Source organism: Crocuta crocuta, unplaced genomic scaffold (genome assembly GCF_008692635.1).
Source record: "Crocuta crocuta isolate KB4526 unplaced genomic scaffold, BGI_CrCroc_1.0 scaffold862, whole genome shotgun sequence".
Classification (NCBI taxonomy): Eukaryota; Metazoa; Chordata; class Mammalia; order Carnivora; family Hyaenidae; genus Crocuta; species Crocuta crocuta.
In genome coordinates, this window is record NW_027529584.1 from 62,084 (window position 1) to 82,091 (window position 20,008).

At 59.5% G+C, this 20,008-nt stretch overlaps 1 protein-coding gene across 1 annotated transcript in view; it reads right to left on the reverse strand.

Annotated features, from left to right (window-relative positions):
- Positions 1-20,008, reverse strand: part of ADGRD1 (adhesion G protein-coupled receptor D1) — a 121,247-nt gene that overhangs the window by 43,698 nt on the left and 57,541 nt on the right. Inside the window, exon 15 of the mRNA XM_077761709.1 lies at positions 77-150. Coding sequence (XP_077617835.1) covers positions 77-150 — 74 coding nt within the window. The remainder of the gene's footprint in view (positions 1-76; positions 151-20,008) is intronic.

The window sequence follows — 20,008 nt, forward strand, 5'->3', positions numbered from 1 at the left end:
CCCACTCTCCCCCCCCACTCCCCCCCCTACTTCCCGGCCACTTCCAGTCCTGCCCCTGGCCCCAAGCAGGCAGTACCTGAAGTCCAGGAAGGCGCAGTACAGGAAGACCTGGTTGCTGCTGTTGGTGGCCTCGCTGCGAAGCCGGGGGGACTGAAATGAAAAGATGCGTATGCTCCGTGAGGCCGCCGGAGAAGCCAGGCTCCTGGCACCGAGCTGAGCACCGCACCCCAGCCCACAGGACCTGGGGTTGGTGCCACAGGAGGCTGCTGACCTTCCATCTCCACCCTGTCGTGGTCACAGACCCATCTGGTCACCTCACACCCTCTCTCCTTAGCCCACACCAGCCCAGAACCCAGGGCTCTGCCTCAGGGCCTTTGCGCTTGCTGCATCCTCCCTTGAGAGTGCTCATCGCCCAAGACAACACATGGCCTCCCTCGTTTATCGTACACCTGTGCTGCCTGGTCACCCCCGAGGGACCTTCCTGCCCAAAGCACTACCAACCCCTGCACTCCCCACCCCTTCCCTTATTATTTTTGTCACAGCATCGATCACCACACTGCAGGTTACATGTTCACTCATTTGTTTGTGTGCTGTCCTCCCCACCGGGAAGTCTGTCCGGCACACCGGCGGCCAGCCGGCCCTTGCCACAGCCTGGCTGAGTGAGGACGGAGGGTTGAAGAGGCCAGATCAACCTGGGACTCTCGTTCTCCCCAGAGAGAAAACTCCAGTGCCTAGGCCCTTCCCAGACGCCAGCCGGGACACCAGCTGCAGCGGCTCTGCCCAAAACGGATCGCAGGGGGACTGCCTGGAACAGCCACTGGCAAGCTCAGGAAGCTGGAGCACCACAAGGAGCCGGGGCCACACTGGACACGCGGTGTCTCACAAGGTCCCAGTCAGTGGGGACTCTTACTTGGCCGTCTGCCACTCACCCCATTGTCTCATCCATCAGTGCTGCTCAGAGACCCCGCCCGGTCTAGGGACAGCGTGGGAACCAGCGTGGAGCCAGCGTGGAGCCAGCGTGGAGCCAGTGTGGGAACCAGCATGGAACCAGTGTGGGACCCAGCATGGGACCCAGTGTGGAGCCAGCGTGGAGCCAGTGTGGGACCCAGCGTGGGACCCAGTGTGGAGCCAGCATGGAGCCAGTTTGGGAACCAGCATGGAGCCAGTGTGGGAGCCAGCGTGGGAGCCAGCATGGAGCCAGTGTGGGAGCCAGCATGGGAGCCTGCGTGGAACCAGCCTGCTGCAGGGGAGCTGAGCAGCGGGGTGGCTCCCTGGCCATCCCAGCTCCAGACAGGACACAGTTCCTCTTTCCTGGCACTGGAACCTGCCTGCCACAGCCCTGACAGACACCCTCTGGACCCACCGTAAAACGCAGAGGGCTCATCCGTCATCTGCTTCCTGCCAGAACCACGGCTGAGGGTCCCCGAGCGCACAACATTGTTAGATTAATGCTGTTTATTAGTGACATCTTGGCAAAATGGAATCTTCACTCCTTTTGTTTTCCCTCGAGTATTAGCATTATTTTAATATGTTATTGGGTTCCCTAAGGTTGTCTGTGTCTGGAAATTCTATAGAACCCCCTGCCCAGGACCGTGGCTGGTTCCTCCAACTGCTCACACCTTCACCGCCTGGAGACGCCCCCCCCCCCCGCCCCCGCGTCCCTTCCTGGGGGCACCTTCTACACAGCACTCAATACCACCGGAAACGTCCTCAGCTACAACCTGTGCATCTGCAAGTCACCTGTGCTCCTCCACTAGAGCGAAGTCCCAGGGCAGGGATGTGTGCTGTCCCCGGGGTCAGCACAGCCTTGCAGGCAGAGCACTCCCAAGCACGCGCTGTGTGTCACGGTGCAAACACCGCCTTTCCGCCAGGAGCGCCCGAGGGGACGTCCGGCCACAGCGTGGTCCACTGCGCTGGCTGCTTCAGACACCAACAGGCCATCCTCTCTCCGAGCACCTGCCGGGTCGGGGCAGAGGGGCTGGTCCTCAGGGAAATGAGTTGAGCTAACCTCACACCCTAAGAGAAGCCGGAGGGGCCAAGCAACACAAACCCAGGGTCAGGGGAGTCCAGGGAAAACCACAGAAAGGCCGAGCCTCCAGTTACGCAGTCTCCATACTGCATCCAAGATGCCCGATCTTGTCCCCAGTGCCACCTGGCCCACTTGCTGATGCTCCTTCCCACACTCCCTGCAGAGCGTGATTTTCAAGGGCATCACCCAGGAGCCTGGCGTGGCCCATCCTAGGCCCCTGCAGCCAGCAGGGGTGGGGTTTTCACAAGACCTTAGGGTGACATCCATGAATTGGGGAGCCACTTGTCCCCCCTCCTCCCGTCAATGTCCCAGCCACTGTGAACATCGTGCTCAGGCACAGGAAGTCTCATCCTGCAGCCGCTGGGGAGCTCAGAAGGTCGTGACCAGGGGACCACGACACACAAACCCACAAAGTCCAAAGTCCAGTCAGGACCAGGCGGCGCCCACCGAGGACTGCTGCAGTGCCCTTGGCCCCGGGCAGCCCTGAACCCGCCTTCCAGGACGGCATCAGGTGTCACCGTTCACGGGCAGGTGCGCCTGTGTGTTCTCGGGCACCGTAAAGGCAGGTGGCTGCCAGCCAGGACTGGAGGGAGCCCGCAGTCCGGCCGGTGTGCTGAGGCCCGGGGACCCACGATGCCCTCCCCCACCGCCCACAGCGTGGGGCTCACTTTCACTTCTGCTCAAAGTGGCCTCTCCCAGTCCCGACGCTCTGACTCCAGATCCGAATTCGAGGCGATTTAAATCTCAGTCCCAACCACAGCAAGTCCAGCGCGCATGCGGTGAGAAGGGCGGAGGAGCAGACGGTGCTCCCGGGGCCCGGGGCCCAGGTCACACCCCGAGTCAGGAGACTCCTGCCCTCGCACTCGGGGCTCCTCCCCGCGCCAGGAACAGCGGCCCGCCTCCTCGCGTCCGCAGTGCACAAGCCCCAGAACAGAGGCCCTCAGCACGTCTCCAGGAAAGGAGGTCTAGAATGTTCCCAGGAGCACAGTTTGTGAACATGTGGGGAGCAGCACTGCCAGAAAGAGGAAGGTGAGTCATCGAGTCACGGCCTGATTTTCCCAGAGAAACATGGGAGGCATCGACGCCCAGCAGCCTGCAAGTGCAGGGACCGGGAGACGGGGTGTGCCCATGGCGGGGCTGCACCCTCAGCCGCACGCCTCCTGGGCCCTGAGGCCGAGGCCCTGCCGTCTGCAGGGAGGGGGCCTTCCAGCAGGAGGCTGGCCCTGCCTCCCGCCACCGACGTCCCCAAGCTCACGTAGGCGTCACGCGGGCCCTCGGAGCGTCTCCTGTGGGGCCTGAGATTTCCTCAGAAACCCAACCATCTGGGGTGACGAAAATGAGGTTAATCGGGTATTTACTGCCTACTGTTTACAATCACGGTGCAGAAGGGTGTCTGCTTCTGGGAGACACGTATCAGGAGAGGATGCAAATCTATGAGATAACAACCTATGAATGTTCCTTGCTTGGAAATCTGTTGGCTTTGCATCCAAGTATAGGGTTTTCCTACAAAGAAGGAGGAGAGACACCCACCTGTCACTACTCCCAGCAAATACACAGAAGTCACCGTGGTCCTTAACACTGGCCCTCAGGAAAGCAACGGAAGGAGCCAAATGCCGCACTCCCAGCTCAGGGAGCAGGTGTACGGGACCTCGGCGGACGGCGTGCAGCAGCCCTCCCAGCCGGCCACCCTCGTCCCCAACCAGCTCGTGTCACGACAAGCCAGGGGCCAGGGCTCCAAAGGGCTGAGATGTCGCACCTTTGATGAAAGCAAGAAAAACGAAGTAATGTTGGAGGCGAGAGGTGACAAGGAAACCCCTTAATCAGCCTCAAAATCCTGGTGTTTGCAGATGTTCCTGTCTTCCAGAATTGGAGGCAGCGGAACAGGGGGGACACAGCCCCTCCTCGCAGGCGCTCACACGGACCCCGGGCAGGGGGGACACAGCCCCTCCCTGTGGGCTCTCACACGGACCCCGGGCAGGTGGGGGGGACGCAGCCCCTCCTCGCAGGCGCTCACATGGACCCCGGGCAGGTGGGACACAGCCCCTCCCGGCGGGCGCTCACATGGACCCCGGGCAGGTGGGGGGGACGCAGCCCCTCCTCGCAGGCGCTCACATGGACCCCGGGCAGGTGGGACACAGCCCCTCCCGGCGGGCGCTCACATGGACCCCGGGCAGGTGGGGGGGACGCAGCCCCTCCTCGCAGGCGCTCACACGGACCCCGGGCAGGTGGGGGGGACGCAGCCCCTCCTCGCAGGCGCTCACACGGACCCCGGGCAGGTGGGGGGGACGCAGCCCCTCCTCGCAGGCGCTCACACGGACCCCGGGCAGGGGGGATGCAGCCCCTCCCGGCGGGCGCTCACATGGACCCGGCACCGCAGCAGGGGCTCCACAGAGGAAGCAACCGAGGAAACACCTCCAGACACAGGTGGAAGACAAAAGGTGGGGGTGGGGAGGCCTGGGGCTCGCCGTCTGCAGGAAGGCCATCCATCCCGGCTCCTGCAAGAGGTGGCTGCTGCCCTCACATGCACGCGACATGCCCTGTACCCTGGGCGTGTCTGGGCCACAAGTACCCTGGTTCAAGGTGACAATCAGATCATGTGAGGTCACCCCACGGCCCTGACACAGGCCCCCCGCCCCCCCCCCCATACCCTGGCCCCCCTGAGCCCCTTGGAGCCGGAGGTGGCTGCAGTTGGGTCTGCCCTGTCGAGGGACCCATCCCGACCGCGATGCAGATGCTGGAATGAGCTCGGTTTTATCTTTAGGTGACGGCCCAGCCTCCCCGCTGCCTCTTCTGTTCACCTGCAGCTGAGCGTGGCCTGGAGGCCGGCACGCACCACGGCCAGTGGGGAACAGGGTCAAAGACCCCACTGAGCCTTGGGGACAAGGAACGGCAGGCACATGGGGCTCGAACTCCAGAAAATGACTTTCTTGGTCTTTCCACTGCCCGCTGGGATTCTGGGACCGTCCAGGGGGAGCCAAATTCTCAGCTTCGATCCTCCGTGGCTTCCCACACCCTGTCCTGCTAACCCCCGACCCCCGACTCCAGAGGAACAGCCTGAGGACCAGGACCGTCAGGTTCCAGCTCACGGTCCACAGGACACCCTGCTCGGCAGCGGAGGGAAAGACGCACGGAGGGAACTGCCTGGAGGCTTGGGGCCAAAACAAAGCGACAGCCGGGAAGTCACACGGCGTCTGGAGTTACAGCAGCCCCTCAAAGCAGGCTCAGAGTGTTTCCAAGTCACCCCGTGCCCAGGAGCCACCTAGTCCTGAGGTTCTCAGTGGAAAAGACACCAACTCGGCCAGACAGGACCCCACGTGGAGCAAACCAGAGGAGCCGAGAGGAGGCAGGGGCGAGGAGGGAGGGCGATGAGGGAGGGCGGTGAGCTCACTTCTGTCGGCACTGGGCTTGGGGGCATTTCTGACAGTCTCCATCCCCCTTCACACGAATGAGAGATTCTTGTCTTCGTAAGAGGGAGGTCTCTGCTGAGCCACAAGCTCGGGCCGCGGGTGCCAGACACGGTGCGTGTTTACCACAGTCTCACGAGTCTGGGGCTGACACACTCGACTCCAGTCGCTTCCAACAGAATCGAGGCATCTTCCTGGCCCAGACTCCAGCCTCTAACTTCACCCTTGGCCCCGCCCTCCTGCGAACCACAGACACAGAGATGTCGGGGGTCCCAGAACCCCCAGGAGGGGCGGCCCCCAGAGCCCCCGGCTCCAGCCCTCACGGCCCTTCCCCTTCTGGTCCAAGAGAGTAATATGGAAAACACATTTGGATTCATCTGAATTAAGACAAATTTATACAAGTTGCAAAAATCTCTTTTCTGTGCGGGATCCTCAATTTTCCTCAATTTTTTCGCATCATTTCCTCCCATTAGAAAATATGCTCCTTAAACACCAGGTGCCGTTTACTCGGGTCGCTGTGCTTCCGAAAACATGCTCTGCACACACTCAAAGCATGAGACAACACAGCAGCCCAAAAACATGGGCAAAGCATAGAAAGAAAATGAGTCATAAAAACATGTCCTGGGGCACCCGGGGGGCTCAGTGATAGAGCGTTCAACTTCGGCTCAGGTCACCATCTCACAGGTTCGTGGGTTCAAGCCCCGCTCGGGCTCTGTGCCAACAGCTCAGAGCCTGGAGCTGCTTGTGGATTCTGTGTCTCCCTCTCTCTCCCCCCCTCCTCCCCCAATCGTGCGCTCTCTCTCAAAAATGAATATAACACTAAAGAAAAAATTTTTAATGTGTCCTGACAGGTTGCAGGCATATCAGGGGATCAGAGCAGAGAACCCAGAGGAGACCCCACTCGGCACCGTGAACTGTCGTCTGACAAAGGGGCAGGTCAGGGAAGGGGGAGCAGCTGTTCCCACAGACAGCGCCATGGCAAGTGGGCATCCACACACCAGCACATAAAGGGACACGCACATGCACACACGTCTCAGCCTAAATCACACACCTCATACAGAAATCAATGGAAAATGGATCCTGCAAGTGTTAAACATAAAACCAAGCCGCTCCACAGAAGAGAATCTTCTAGACCCAGAGCTCATGGGAAGAGCACTTGGTTATGACACCAAGAATACAATCCATAAAATTAAAAAAATCAATAATTAGGGGGCACCTGGGTGGCTCAGTCGGTCAAGCGTCCGACATCAGCTCGGATCATGATCTCACGTTTCATGGGTTCAAGCCCTGCATTGGGCTCTATGCTGACAGCTCAGGGCCTGGAGCCTGTTTCAGATTTTGTGTCTCCTTGTCTCTCTGACCCTCCCCTGTTCATGCTCTTTCTCTGTCTCTCAAAAATGAATAAACTTAAAAAATTTTTAACATAAAAAAATCAATGATTTAGACTTCCTAAAAAGTAACCGCGGCATCTCTGTGAAACAGGCCTTGAGGGGCACCAACACGAGGTGCAGACTAGCAGGAAACATTCACAACCTGCATGTGTGATGTGGGAGTGCGGTCTAGAATATGAAAGAATTCTCACAAGTCTGCACAAACTCCGCAGAATCCAGGCGGAAAGCGAACACGGGCACGAGGAGACACTGCACTGGCGAGGTTGCACAGGCAGCCAATGGGCACCAGGGAAGACGTCAGCGTCGCTACCGCCGGGGGATGAAGACCACGGTGAGGGCAGCTGAGATAAAAGGCAGGGACGGCGGCAGAGGCTGATGGTGCTGACGCAGCCGCTCACACCTAGCGCCTGGGAGCGTGAAACGGGACGGCCGCCTGGGGAAATCGTTCGGAAGTTCTGAAAAATATTGCGACTTACAATTGTGCTGCTGGCATTTTTCCCAGAGAAACACAAGCCGCTTCCTCAGAAAAGCCCGAGCACGACTGTTTACAGCGGCCTTCTTGCGAGAGCCAGCACCTGGGAACAACCAGAACTTTCTGTACCCGGTGAGGGCTGCACGCCGGGGCCCGCCGCACCGCGCGCTACCCCCTGGCCTCGAGAAGGCGCGAGCCTGAAGCAGCAACGACCAGGACGGGCCCCCAATTCTGCTGAGAGAGAGAAGCCGCCAAGCTCGAAAGGTGGCGCACGGTGCGGTTCCCGTTACTCCCGTCTCAGGAGGGCGGGATTATAAAGCTGGAGGATGCAGCCCCACTGCCAGGAGCTCGGGCTGGGAGGGGGCAGCCGGAGCCGGTTCGGGGGTGAGCCAGGGGGGCACCCGGGAGCCCACACCTGACTTAAACCCGCCGCCTCCGCCACACCACGTGCCGACGTCCGCCCCAGTTCTACAGCTGCGCCGCCGTTTCCACCGTCCGGAGCCCCGGGAGGCCGGGTGCGGGCTCCGCTGACCCCTTCCTCTCCCTTTGCGACTTCCTGTGCATCTGTCCTCGTCCCGAAATAAAAGGTTTTAAAAGGGTTCAACCCGCATCAGTTTTCCAGCTCGAGGAAAGACAGGCTTGTAGGTGGGGAAGGTGCCCGCCCGCCAGGCAGGGCTTTCAGTGCTTAGGCCCCGTGTCGATGCGCCCAGTTCTGCACAGCAACGCGGAGCCCCTCCGTCGGCCAGCGGAGGGGACCACGGGGCACCAAGCGGTGCTCTCTCGCTGGCAATCACCCTCGCCTGCACCTCGACTCTCCACTATCTGTCACCAGCTGGGAGTCCCGGACGGGCGATCGCGCACACCCAGATACACGACAGAGCCAGGCCCCTGCCCCTCGCGGGACTTCCTCCTGCTTCCCGGGGCCCTGGTGGCTGTGAACACCCACGTCTGCATCCTGAGGGGGGCGCTCCGTTCCCACTGTGAAGCACAACGTCTCCTGGGTGGTCTGGGCCAAAGCAAGGGCAGCGATTATCCATTATCCAAGGAGGGTCCGGACACAGCCCCCCGCCCCCGGCGTCAGATTCCATCCTCCACCCACATCAGAGCCGTCAGCCTTTGCTTCCAGACCTTTCTGTGTTATTTTTCTTCCCAGACGCCTCTTGCTCATGGAATATTTGTGTTATAAGTTATTTCTCCCTAGACACCTGGTTTGAATTTTTCAAAAATGTTCTGCAAACTTAATTTTACTGTCATCTGTGCTGTGATATAAGAAAGAATCAGAACTGAAAACACGGCCTCACTGATGATCCGCTGGTCCCTCCCACATGGACCTCGGCCTTTCCCTCCTGCCCCTGAATCGAGCGGCCGGCAGACCCAGGAGTCCGTGTGGCTGGCCCGAGTTTCGCAAACATGTCCTCTGTAAGCGTGGAACGACTGGCCAGTGCCCCTAAATTCATCATCCTCATTGGTTCTCATTTCCAATGCCACATGTCTGATTTTTTCCCTACAGCCAGAAAATCGTCCTGGATTATACACTAAAGTTTGACCTCTAACGTATGTCTGAAAATACATACAATCAAAACAGTAAATGCTGTTTCCACCATCGGGCCGTCCTCAACTGGGAGGAAAATGTACTGTTTTCCTAACACAAGCTTCAAAGCAGAAATCTCAGTCTAAACCTTTAGCTGCAGAATTCGCAGATAATCAGGAAATTACAATTAGAGGTGTGCCCTGAGGGGCCACCCCAGCGATGGTAATACTTTTGTTGCTGTGTAGACAGTGGTGTGGGGTTGGAAGGGTTGTAAAATCCTAATCTATTTTACAGCCTGGTTCTGCGGCTGCTAACAATAACAAATCATGTTTTCGACCTTGAACTCTTCTATAAACCAGTGAAAGGTGATGTTATTTTCCTTATAGGTGAGCAGTTTTACTCAGAGAAAAAAAAGGTAGAAATGTCAAACTCACAATGCACATTCCATTCTCCACACTCCATTCTCGTGGAGAACAGAGACGCTAGATTTTCCCGTTTGCTACTCTATTTTATAAATTCATAAGTAAAATAGTTTAATTCAAGTTATCCTAGACCCTCGACACACATGAAAAAAAATCCTTTTCTAATAGAGAAAATACAGTCTTCCCCTTAAATTATCTTCCCACTCGTTAAAAGGCAATTTTCCACAAAGGTGAAATCATGACTCTCAAAGAGATCTACAATGAACACATACTCAAGATACTATCTAACTCGCGGATGAAGGAGGCGAGCGCTGAGAAGTTACTGCCTCTCCCAAGGAAGAGTCAGAGACCCCCACACGTGAGGCCGTCAGGACGCTGGAATAAATTTGCTGAACGGAAACAAAACTGGCAAAACCGACGCTGCCCACGGGGAAATGCTCGCCTGACCGCCCGTCCCTGGCAGACAAGTTTCCGGCGGACAGACTGGAGCACCTGAAAGCGAGCACCTGACCGAGGCGGACAGAACACGGTTTGTTGGTCCTGGAGCATGAGCGCGGCAGCAACTTCTGGAATGAACGCCTGTCGTTCTCGGGGCACAGAGAGCAGCTAAGCGACTTTCCAAACCTCTGCGCCCGCTTCTAGGGAAGAGCTTTTTATTTAAAGACACGCTTTCCTGACCTGGCAGAGCTCAGCAGCCTGGAACAAAGAAGGGTTTCGAGAAAAAAAATAAATAAATAAAACCTTTATAACACGTAGAGGCCTAAATACCAAGAAGAGGAAGAGGCAGCCGTGGTCCAGGGCAGCGAAGGACGGAGGGACGCAGGCCCGTGACACCCGGCTCCGCCGTGGGGCAGGCGTGATCCCGCGAGAGGTCCTCCGAGGACGCACTGACAACACGGCCGGAAAGATGCCACGGAAGCCATGCGAGGGGCCAGCCCAGCCCGCTGTGTGTGGGCACTGTGGGCCCTGGGCGTGGCACGGCGGGGCCGGGGAGGCCCCTGGGGTCGGGAGCCGTGAACGAGGGCTGCACCTCGTCCTGCAGGGGTGGCTGGGCCACGGGCAGGTGTGGCCGCTGAGGCTCACAGCGGCACCTGGCGCGGCCCTGGTGGCCTCGGGGTCCCTGTGGCTCCTGCCCCGCTCGCGGTGGTCACCCGCAGAGCCGCCGAGGAAGCGTGTGTCCGAGCGCCCTGGCGGCTGGGGGCTGCTTGCGCGTGGCTCAGTGTGACCTGGGCTCCTGGCGCTCTCCCCTTCTTTCCGCGGACGCCCCTCACCAGGCGGTCCCAGCGAGTCTGTCTCCCCCCGACGACTCCTCTATAAGAAGCCGATCCCGCTGCGGGAGGGAACCAGCTGGGCAACACGGCACCGTCTCGCCACCCTCACCCCGAAGCCCTGGCAGCCGTCCCGGACTCCCGGCGGCAGTGACGGTGACGGTGGTGGCCAAGGGCACTGGCTCTGGCTCCCAGCGGGAGTGTGCCCACTGCAGAGGAGCGCACCCTGGGGCCGGGCGCAGGGGCGGATGAGACGACACACAGATGGGAATGCAGCGTGACCCACGGCTGCCCGCCCGGTGGCCCCTGGCCTCTCAGAGCAGGTGGCAGGCGCTGGGGCAACTTGGCCCAGAAATGGACCCCGCCCTGGACCGGACCCCTTGCTGGACTGGACCCCGCCCTGGACCGGACCCCTTGCTGGACTGGACCCCGTCCTGGACCAGACCCCTCCCCGGACTGGACCCTGCCCTGGACCGGACCCCTCCCTGGACTGGACCGGACCCTGCCCTGCCCTGGACCGGACCCTGCCGAGGACTGGACCCTGCCCTGGAACGGACCCTGCTCGGGACCAGACTCTGCCTAGGACCAGACCCTCAGGCTGCTGTGGCCTGACCCGCCTCCCCATCAGACCCCACCCGAGCCCTGAGCCAGCGGCTGCGGCACGCACTCGATGCCACTAGACTCGGAGAGCAAGCTCTGAGCCTGGGGCTCTGGTGACACTGTGGGCAAAGCCTTTCCAGGTGGAGGTGTGGGCAGCAACCCCTCAGCTCTGCTCCTGAGAGCCCTTCTCTCCTAACAGCATGTCCTCCCGGTCAGATCAAGGGTCTGCTGTGTACACTGACCCAAATGAGTCTGGACGCCTCAGCTCAGAGCTCATGGGGCCACAAAAGCTGTGACCTCTGTCGCTCGCGGAGGAGGAAACCTCCACACGCAGCACGTACACTAGGATGAGGAAGACAAGAGGGGCGACCGCCCTCCCGGCTGGGGCTCGGGCCCCTCCCCACCAGGCTCCAATCGCTGTCCGTCCCTCCCAGACAAGAGAGCACCCTCTCTGCCTTTGACCGGGCACCTGCGGGTCAGGAAAAGCTAAACAGATGTCTGCCACTGACCGAAATACCGAACGCTCCAGAAAATTATGTCATGACTGGAATTGCCTAATTGTTTACGAAGAGGACTCTAGACAGAAATTTACCATTTAAACACAAACCCCCGAGTTCTGTTTCAAATAAATAGCAAAAATTCCAGGGAGCACGGCATCGTGTGGCTGCTTGCTGGGATCCATCAGAGGATGTGGAGTTCTGGTTTCCTGGGGTGGATCCTCCCTACACCTCAGGCAGGCGCCAGGGCCCAGGAGGCCGGACCACCTTCGTCCCTCCCGCTGAGCCCCGAGGGTGAACGCAGCAACAGGCACGGGTCATGACTCTGGAAATCTGGGCTCGAAGCCGCCAGTCCCCTTTCAGTGTGAGCAGCGCCAGGACACCTGGTGGCCCGACAAAAGCACCTCCCAGCCACACACGCCGCCAGCGTCCCGCCCAAGAGCCACATCAGTGATGCAGCTGATTCTCATTCAAGCACAGGACGCAGCTGTGTCGTGGGCCACCAGTGGGCAGATGACGCCCAGCTGGGACGCGTGGAGTCCCCAGCCTCCTGCACAAACGCCCGGACCGCGTCGGGTCACACACGCTCCAAACACTTGCAAAGGAAGCCTTTCTGCCAATTTCATTAAGGCCCAGACCACAGGGATGAGTCCACGCCAGAGCAGAGGAAAGACGACTTCCTGACCACCCAGGGTAACATCTGCAAGCCCAGAGCAGCCATCCGTTTCCCCAGGCGTCGGGGGGTGGGGGGGCCGTTCAGATGGGCTCCCGCTGCCCCCCTTCTGCCCCCCTTCTGCCTCCGGTCCGATCCTGCTGGCCCTCTGTCCCACCACCAGCCCCCAGGAGAGGCAAGGCCAGTCCCGTCAGAGAACCACGTCCCCCAGAGCAGGCACCAGGCTCCCCCTCCCCTTCCCCGCAGGCCACACGGGTGCCCCCATTTGCCACCCCCCCGCGTAGCACACACGCAGCGGCTCACGCCAGTGTCATGTGGCTCAGCGAATCCCAGGACCAGCATTCTCCAGGACACAGCTCCTCTGAGCGCCCCTGGGGCCGGAGACCACTAGGGTGGCACTCAGAGGACTCTGCATGCACACTGGAAGACGCCAGGGCGACCGACCCACACCTAGAACCTGCCCACGGCTACTTAGGAAAGTGGGCGTCTAGGTTGAAAAGTTCACTGCTGTATGGCAAAGAAAGCGCGTGGGGCATGCACGAGGGAGGGACGCGGGGGGTGGGGCCCAGAGCTGTCAGGGGCCGTGTCTGGCAGTGCTGCGCCCACGGGCCTCTCCCACCAAGCTCCAGCTGCCTCGTCCTGACCCGCTCCGCACTGTCAGCTGGCGGCCCTCATGCCGGGCGGCCCACTGCACACAGGAGGAAGCTGAGACCAGAGACCTCAAGGGCGAGCCCGGGGCCACACAGCTAACACGTGACGGAGGAGCCTAGTTCAAGGTGGCATCTGCTTCTCTGCGCTCACGCTGTTTGTTTCCTCCTGCGTCGGCGTCGGCCCTCCACACTGCCGCTCCCTCCCTCTGCTGCGCTCCTTCCCCGCGCGTGGGAAAGCTGTGGCCTGGCCTGACCCCAGCGAGGACCTGGGGGCTGACACGGCAGCTGTGTCGCCCGCATCTCTGAGTGCCAGGAACTGCTCAGGACGAGAGGGCAGGCCTTGCTGCCCAGCCAACGGGATGGACCCAGGGCAGGTCCCACCCCGAAGTGCGGGTTTGTCCCTCAGGGGCACAGGAGGGCCACGCCAACGTCTAAAACAGATCCCATCCTGCCCAGAAATGAGAAACGGTTTCTCAGAGAACAAGAGCCTTTTATGTGAACTATAAAAAGTTACTGGAGCAACAACCTATTATCATCGTGGAATAAATTGCCAATCTGAGCGTCAGTTGGGACGGCGCCCGGCTCAGCCCCCATCCTGCAAATCCAAGGAACCCAGGTCACAGAAACGCCCTCTCGGGCCATGTGCCAAGAGCCCCGCCCAGTCCTGCTCCTCCCTGAGGCCGAGGGTGCAAACCAGGAAGGGCGGGCACGCCCCCGGCACAGCTGGGCCCGCGGAGAGGCACACGCGGCTCCCCTCCGAGCCCCGGGGACGACGGGGGCTCCCATGCTCACGGCGCAGGCGCGGCCGGCCCGCTGCAGGCTGGGCTAAAAGACAATGCTCTCCCTGGGAAGGGGAAGGCAGAGATGGCCCGGGGCCCCCGAGCACACACTGCCCACACCCCACTCACGCTCCGGAAAGGCTGCGGGCTGGACGTCTCCTGGCCCTGAAGCCCTGCTTCGGTGGTAGCCCCGTGCGCCCGGGTGGGGGCAGGCGTGAGGTCCGTGACAGGCGGCACTGTTCTCTGCTGTCCAGAGTGAAGGGGTCTGACCGGTGGGACAGCAGCGGACACACCTGTCCCCCAGAGGAGCTGACCGAGGCCCTGCAGCCCCACCCCCGATGGGTGCCACGAGGTGACAAGTATAGCCCATCCTGGGCTTGGAGGACAGGGGCCGGTCCCTGGGGCCCCACCTTGGAAGCCTGGGGGAGTCACGGCTGAAGGAAAGAGGCCACTGCTGAGACCACTGTTCCCTGTAGGTGAGGACACTGGCTCACGTGAAGTTGAACTGCTCCTGCTGATTCGGGGCCTTCCACGAAGCACCAAGGGGGCCATCGATGGCCTCGCGCCGCACCCCAGGGCGCAGACAGACGGCAAGGCCCCTCCTGCCGTCGCCAACGGACTTCTGTCTGGAGGGGCTACAGACCAAGGCCCGGCCCTGACCGGCAGGATCAAGCTGTTTGCGATCGTGGGGTCCTGAACGGCTCCCTCCTGGCACCTCCCAGGCCTGAGCCTGAACCTCATCCCCCCTGGGCCCGGCACCCCAATTTTCTGTGCTCTGTGAAGCCCCTGCTCCCCGGCGACACAAGGGCATTCCCGAGACACGGGCCCACCACTGACACACGTCACCATAGGGGCCCCCTGGGGAGACCAGCTGGGATGACGGCCTCTTTCAGGTGGCCCAGGGCACAGTCACCTCCCTGCTCCACCATCGCGCCTCTCGGCAGGACCAGCACAGCCACTCAGGTTTCTGGAGAGAAACTAGAAAGTCAGATGTCAGGTCACAATCTCCTGACTGTGAACACTGGCAGCTGCTTTGAAACCATCTGAAACACGGTCCGGGTCACCTTCGGGCTGGACGTGGCACAAAGGGCCACCACTTTGCAAGCTCAGCTCTAGAGCGAACAAGAATCACAGCCTCACGGTGCCGTTCCCTGTGCTCGGTCCCTCCCACTGCCCCGCGGGCTGGGACACTGCCACTGTGAGCCCGGGTCGCAGACAAGTCTCAGAGGGCGGGCGCGTCGCCCCAGGTCACAGGGTGTCCGGGGCTACAGCTGGGGCTCTTCCAGAGCCGCCAGACCCCCAAACCCTGCCGCTTCACACACCGTTTCCCCCAGGCCGGCTGCCCACCCCGGGCACCGCGAAATGCTAGCTCCACACAAACGAGACAAACGTGAGCATTTTCTATCTAATGGTTATGTGTTTGTTCTCCCATCGAGCACCACCTGCGAGTCTCCCTCAGGTAAGTCCTCCTGACCCCGGGAAGCCGGCGGAGCCACAACAGACCCTTCCCCTGGAGGCAGAGTCCCGTCACGGGTCTCAAACGTGGGTCCCCTCAGGGCCAGGAGGGTGACACAGGGGCACCTAGAGACCCCAAGACATCAGAGCCCAGGGGACGGCAGCTCAGATGTTAAGTCTGGAGCCCTTCTCAGATCCTCCATCATCCAAGGGAGAAATCCCACTTTTTATGTGGAATCTCCCAATTTTAAATTGTTTGCAACGAATTGGTGATTCGGAAGCAGGCAAACCTCTTCGGGCCCCAGGGGAAAGGCAGCCTTTGCCAGCGAATGTTCTCCCCTCCGTGCCAAGATGNGTGCTCGGCGCGAAGCCGGCGCAAAGCAGGAGCCGCCAGGGCTGGATGTCCTGGGCCCACCCCGGGCTGGAACGTCTGCTGGGGACCAGGACGATGGCTTCTTTCTCCTCCGACACAGCGAGCGTGGCCTCGGGATGGCTTTTATCACAGTCCTTCCGGCCGACGGCCAGTGAGACGAGGCCTGTTTTCATGGAGACCCGCGGCTCAGGCCAGGCTGGACCTTCTCCCCCCTTCCCGGCCCTGGAGGGACAGGCGGATGCTGTTTGCGCTGTGGCTCCCGCAGGACAGTGATAACTGAGAACAGTGTGTGAGGGAGCCATTTATGTGTCAGGGGTTGAACAGCCCTGCTCACGGTCTCCGCGGCCCCCAACCACCTGCCGGGGCCCACGGGCTCAAACCCTGGTGGAAACTAAGCCGGGCCCACCAGGAACGCCAGTCCCGAGCTCTCGCTGGCCGTGCTGACAGAGGCCCCGACATGGCGACGCTGTGGCACGAGGCAGCGGGACCAGAGGATGAGCTGGAAAGGAGCAAACACAGTGCGGACCTCAGCCATTGTCTCAGAGGGACAGCCATGACCCAAGGCCAGCCCAGCTGCCTGTGGCACTGCGTCCCAGCCGCCAGTGGTGCTGCAGGCGGGGATGAGGCCTGCCCTGCGCTCATAGCCGGGTACGGACGGGGCAGGTGTTGCACGTCGAACTGTCCAGCAGCCACGTGTGGCCACACGAGCCAGGGGAGCCGCTCTGCCGTCCCACAGAAGCGGGCAGACTACTTGTTCCTTGTGACGTAGGAGGACCCCCTGCGGCCCAGCCCCGATGCGCAGCGGAGTGGTGTCCACGTGGGGCCGGCTCGGCGGCCGAGGGGTGGCGTACAGCAGGCGTGTCTCGGCCTCCACGCCCCATCACATCCACCGGAGCGAGGAGGGCTGCAGGCAGCAGCTCTCAGGAGGGACGGTGCCCACCCCGCGCTGGTGGCTGCACACCGAGGAGTCTGGGCATCTCCCCGGCGGCCTGGAAGGGGCTGCCTGTGGCTCTGCAGTATCCGAAGCAGCACCCGCCCCCCAAAGATGCCCAGAACCCGAGGATGCTTTTTACAGGCAAATAGGATTTTGTAGATGGACTGAAGCTAAAGATCTCGAGATGGGGAGGTCATCCTGGAGGGGTCCACGGGGCCCTTCAAGGGGGTGGCAGGAGGGCCATGTCAGAGAGGCAGGCGTGACTGCGGGCATCGGGTCAGGAAGAGGGGCTGGTGGTGCCTCTAGGGGCAGCACAAGGTGAGACACAGATCCTGCTCGAGAGCCTCCAGAAGGAGCAGAGACCTGCTGGCCCAGAAGACGGCGCCCGGACGTCGGGCCTTGTGACCGCAGGACAGAAAGGCTGTGTTGCCTCTAGCCCTGGCCCGGTGGTAACCTGTTACAGCAGCACAGGACACCAGCATGCCCTTCTTCTGGGAAACAGTGACCACACCTGACAGCACACACAGTTCTGACTTGCACACGGCCCAAACCGTCAAAGTGACATATGAGGGTGGTAGATGACATCACAGGCACACAGGACTTGGAAGTCAGTAAGGACACAAGTGGCATAAAAAATTTTTTACCCGGGTGTCCTGAGCACCTGGGTGGCTCAGTCGGTTGAGTGTCTAACTTCAGCTTAGGTCATGATCTCACAGTTCATAGGTTCGAGCCCCACATCAGGCACTGTGCTGACAGCTCAGAGCCTGGAGCCTGCTTCGGATTCTGTGTCTCCCTCTCTCTCTGCCCCTCCCCCACTTGTGCTCTGTCTCTCTCTCCCTCTCAAAAAATTAAATATTAAAAAATTTTTTTAAATGAAACTGCAAATAAGAACCACACCAGCAAGATGGGATTTGTGCCTGGAGTTTGCAGCCATGTGGGGAGATCAGTGCCGGTGAGCCTGTGTGGACAGCACGAATCGCTGCAACCCTCTGAAGGACAGTTCGTAGGGGGTATCAAATGTAATAATGGATATCTCACCTAAAACGGCCAAGGCAGCCCAAAACAACAAAGCCAGGGCCCCATGTAGGTCTTAGAGCCTTAAGACAGTTAGGACAACGGGTACTGGCAGCAGGAACAGAGTCCAGAGACGGAGCCACACAGACACGGTCACCTGATTTGTGGCAAGGCGATGCTGCCCTGGAGGGGATGCTGACCCTCCCGGAGAATGGAGACCCTGACCATGCTTCACAGCACACACGGGCCAGTCAGAGAGGGCCTAGGAGGGAAAACAAGAATGTTTCCGTGACGCTGGGTGGGGCAGGGCTCGAGGAAGGGCACGCGGAGCACACGGTAGCAAGAGGAGCTCGGGGTGCCGAGCTGTGTTGGAGGTTAGCGCTGCAGCTCATCAGGAGACGCCCCAAGAGTAAAAACGCAAGACTCGGGGGAAAAAGGTATTTGCCATTTACGTAGCCAACAAATGACTCCCACCCAGCATATATAAAGAAGTCCTAACAAAAAATTCAGTAAGAGGAAAAAAAGCAGACCACCCACAGGAAAATGAGCAAAAGACTTGAATAGGATAGACAAAAAAGGATATCGGAATGTTCAATAAACATGCAAAAAAAATAACGTGAGTCACTTCACTAGTCATCAAGAAAAAGCAAATAAAAACCGAAATGAGACACCATGAGCTGCCACGACAGCTAAGCTGGGAACGACAGACCACCTCAAACGCTGGCAGCTGGGATTCTCACGTGCTGATGGTGGGGGTTAAATTAGCATCCGCTCGGTGGACCGCGTGGCACCACCGGCCCAGGCTGAATACGTGCGTGCCCTAGGTCCTGGCAGTTTCATTCCCGGGTTGGCACCCAACCTGTGATGCCACATGGCATGCTCGTGCCCAGCAGCACTGGCATCCCACCCACTTCTGACCAACGGAGCCGCCTGGGAGGGGTCCTTGTGGGGTGTGGGCGACCTCACAGGTGTGTTCACTTTGTAAAGAGTTGCGGTGCCATGCACTCATGCGTGTGCATTCCCGTAAGTTGTGCTTCCCTGACACAGGTTTCAAAATGGTGAGGACTGAGAAGTTGGGTCTGGAGGGTGTGAACTCCAGCTCCAACACATGGTTCTAGGACTCCACTTGCCCCCATGCTGAGGAAACGTAGATCTGCCTTAAACATCCACGATAAAGTATAAAGTGGAAGAATAACGTGCAGACATTAACGGAGCAACTTGAAGACGTTCTCCGAAAGCGGTAACAGAACAGGAACACGGACAGCTCATTTTGGTGTTGTCTACGATAATGAAAACACAAAACGGTGTGTAGCCACAGAACAACCACAAAGAGATCCACGGTAACACAGCCATGAAAATGTCTTACAGTGTTTCATTACTGGCACGGAAACATGCACGTTAACTGAAAACAGGGAGAGCGTTCCCCACTTACAAGAAACTGTGTGTACAGCCCACGAGTTTAGCTGCAGAAGCTTTTAAGGAGAGCACATCAAAACATGAATGTTGCTTATGGCAGCTGGTGGGGTTTCAACCATGCTGGGCTACATGTGCGGGTGGGTGCCTGTGTGTGTGCACATGTGTACACGTGTGTGCATGTATGTGTGCCTGTGTGTATACACGTGTGTGCTGTGTGTGCACGTGTCCACGTGTTGCATGTATGTGTGCCTGTGTGTGCCTATGTACGCGTACACGTGTGTGCTGTGTGCCTGTGTGCAATGCATGCATGTGTGCATGTGCACCTTGTGTGCACGTGTGTCCAGGTTTGTGCATGTATGTGTGCCTGGGTGCACATGTGTATGCATGTGTGCGCCTCGTGTGCATGTGTGTCCAGGTGTGTGCGTGTATGTGTGCCTGCATGTATATGTATGCATGCACACATGTGCTATGTGCACGTGTATGCATGTGTCCACGTGTGTGCATGTGCATGCCTGTGCGCACGTATGTGTGTGCGTGTGCACCTGGTGTAAATGTGCACGTGTCCACATGTGTGCACGACATATGTGCCTGTGCATTGTGTGCATGCACGTGTGTGCTTCTACATGCATGTGTGTGCGCATGTGCCTGTATGTCCATGTATGTGTGCCTTTGTGCATTTGTGTTCATGTATGTATGTGCACCTATGTGTATATGCAGGCATGTATGTATGTTTATACATGTGTGCACGCTGTGTTTTTCTAAATGGCCCTGTGTGGGCACCATGGCTTCCACCACAGTCTGTAGGGCAGGAATATCCCTAAAACACCAAAGAGTGACCGTAAGACAATGAACGTGTTTCTCGCTCAGAACGAATCCGAGAGAAGTAACAGCTGCACGCCACGACCCACTGGGAGGGCTCGCGCCCCAGAGCAGAGTCGAGCCACACACCTGCACCTCTTCTGCATCTGGTTCTGATGGTCACAGTTTAAGAATCACAGAAAAGTGACTCTTTCACAGCCCAAACCAGGAAAGAGCCAAACCGTGCACACAGCGCTACGTGGCACTCACACGGGGGCAGTGACGCGGCGGTGAGCAGAACT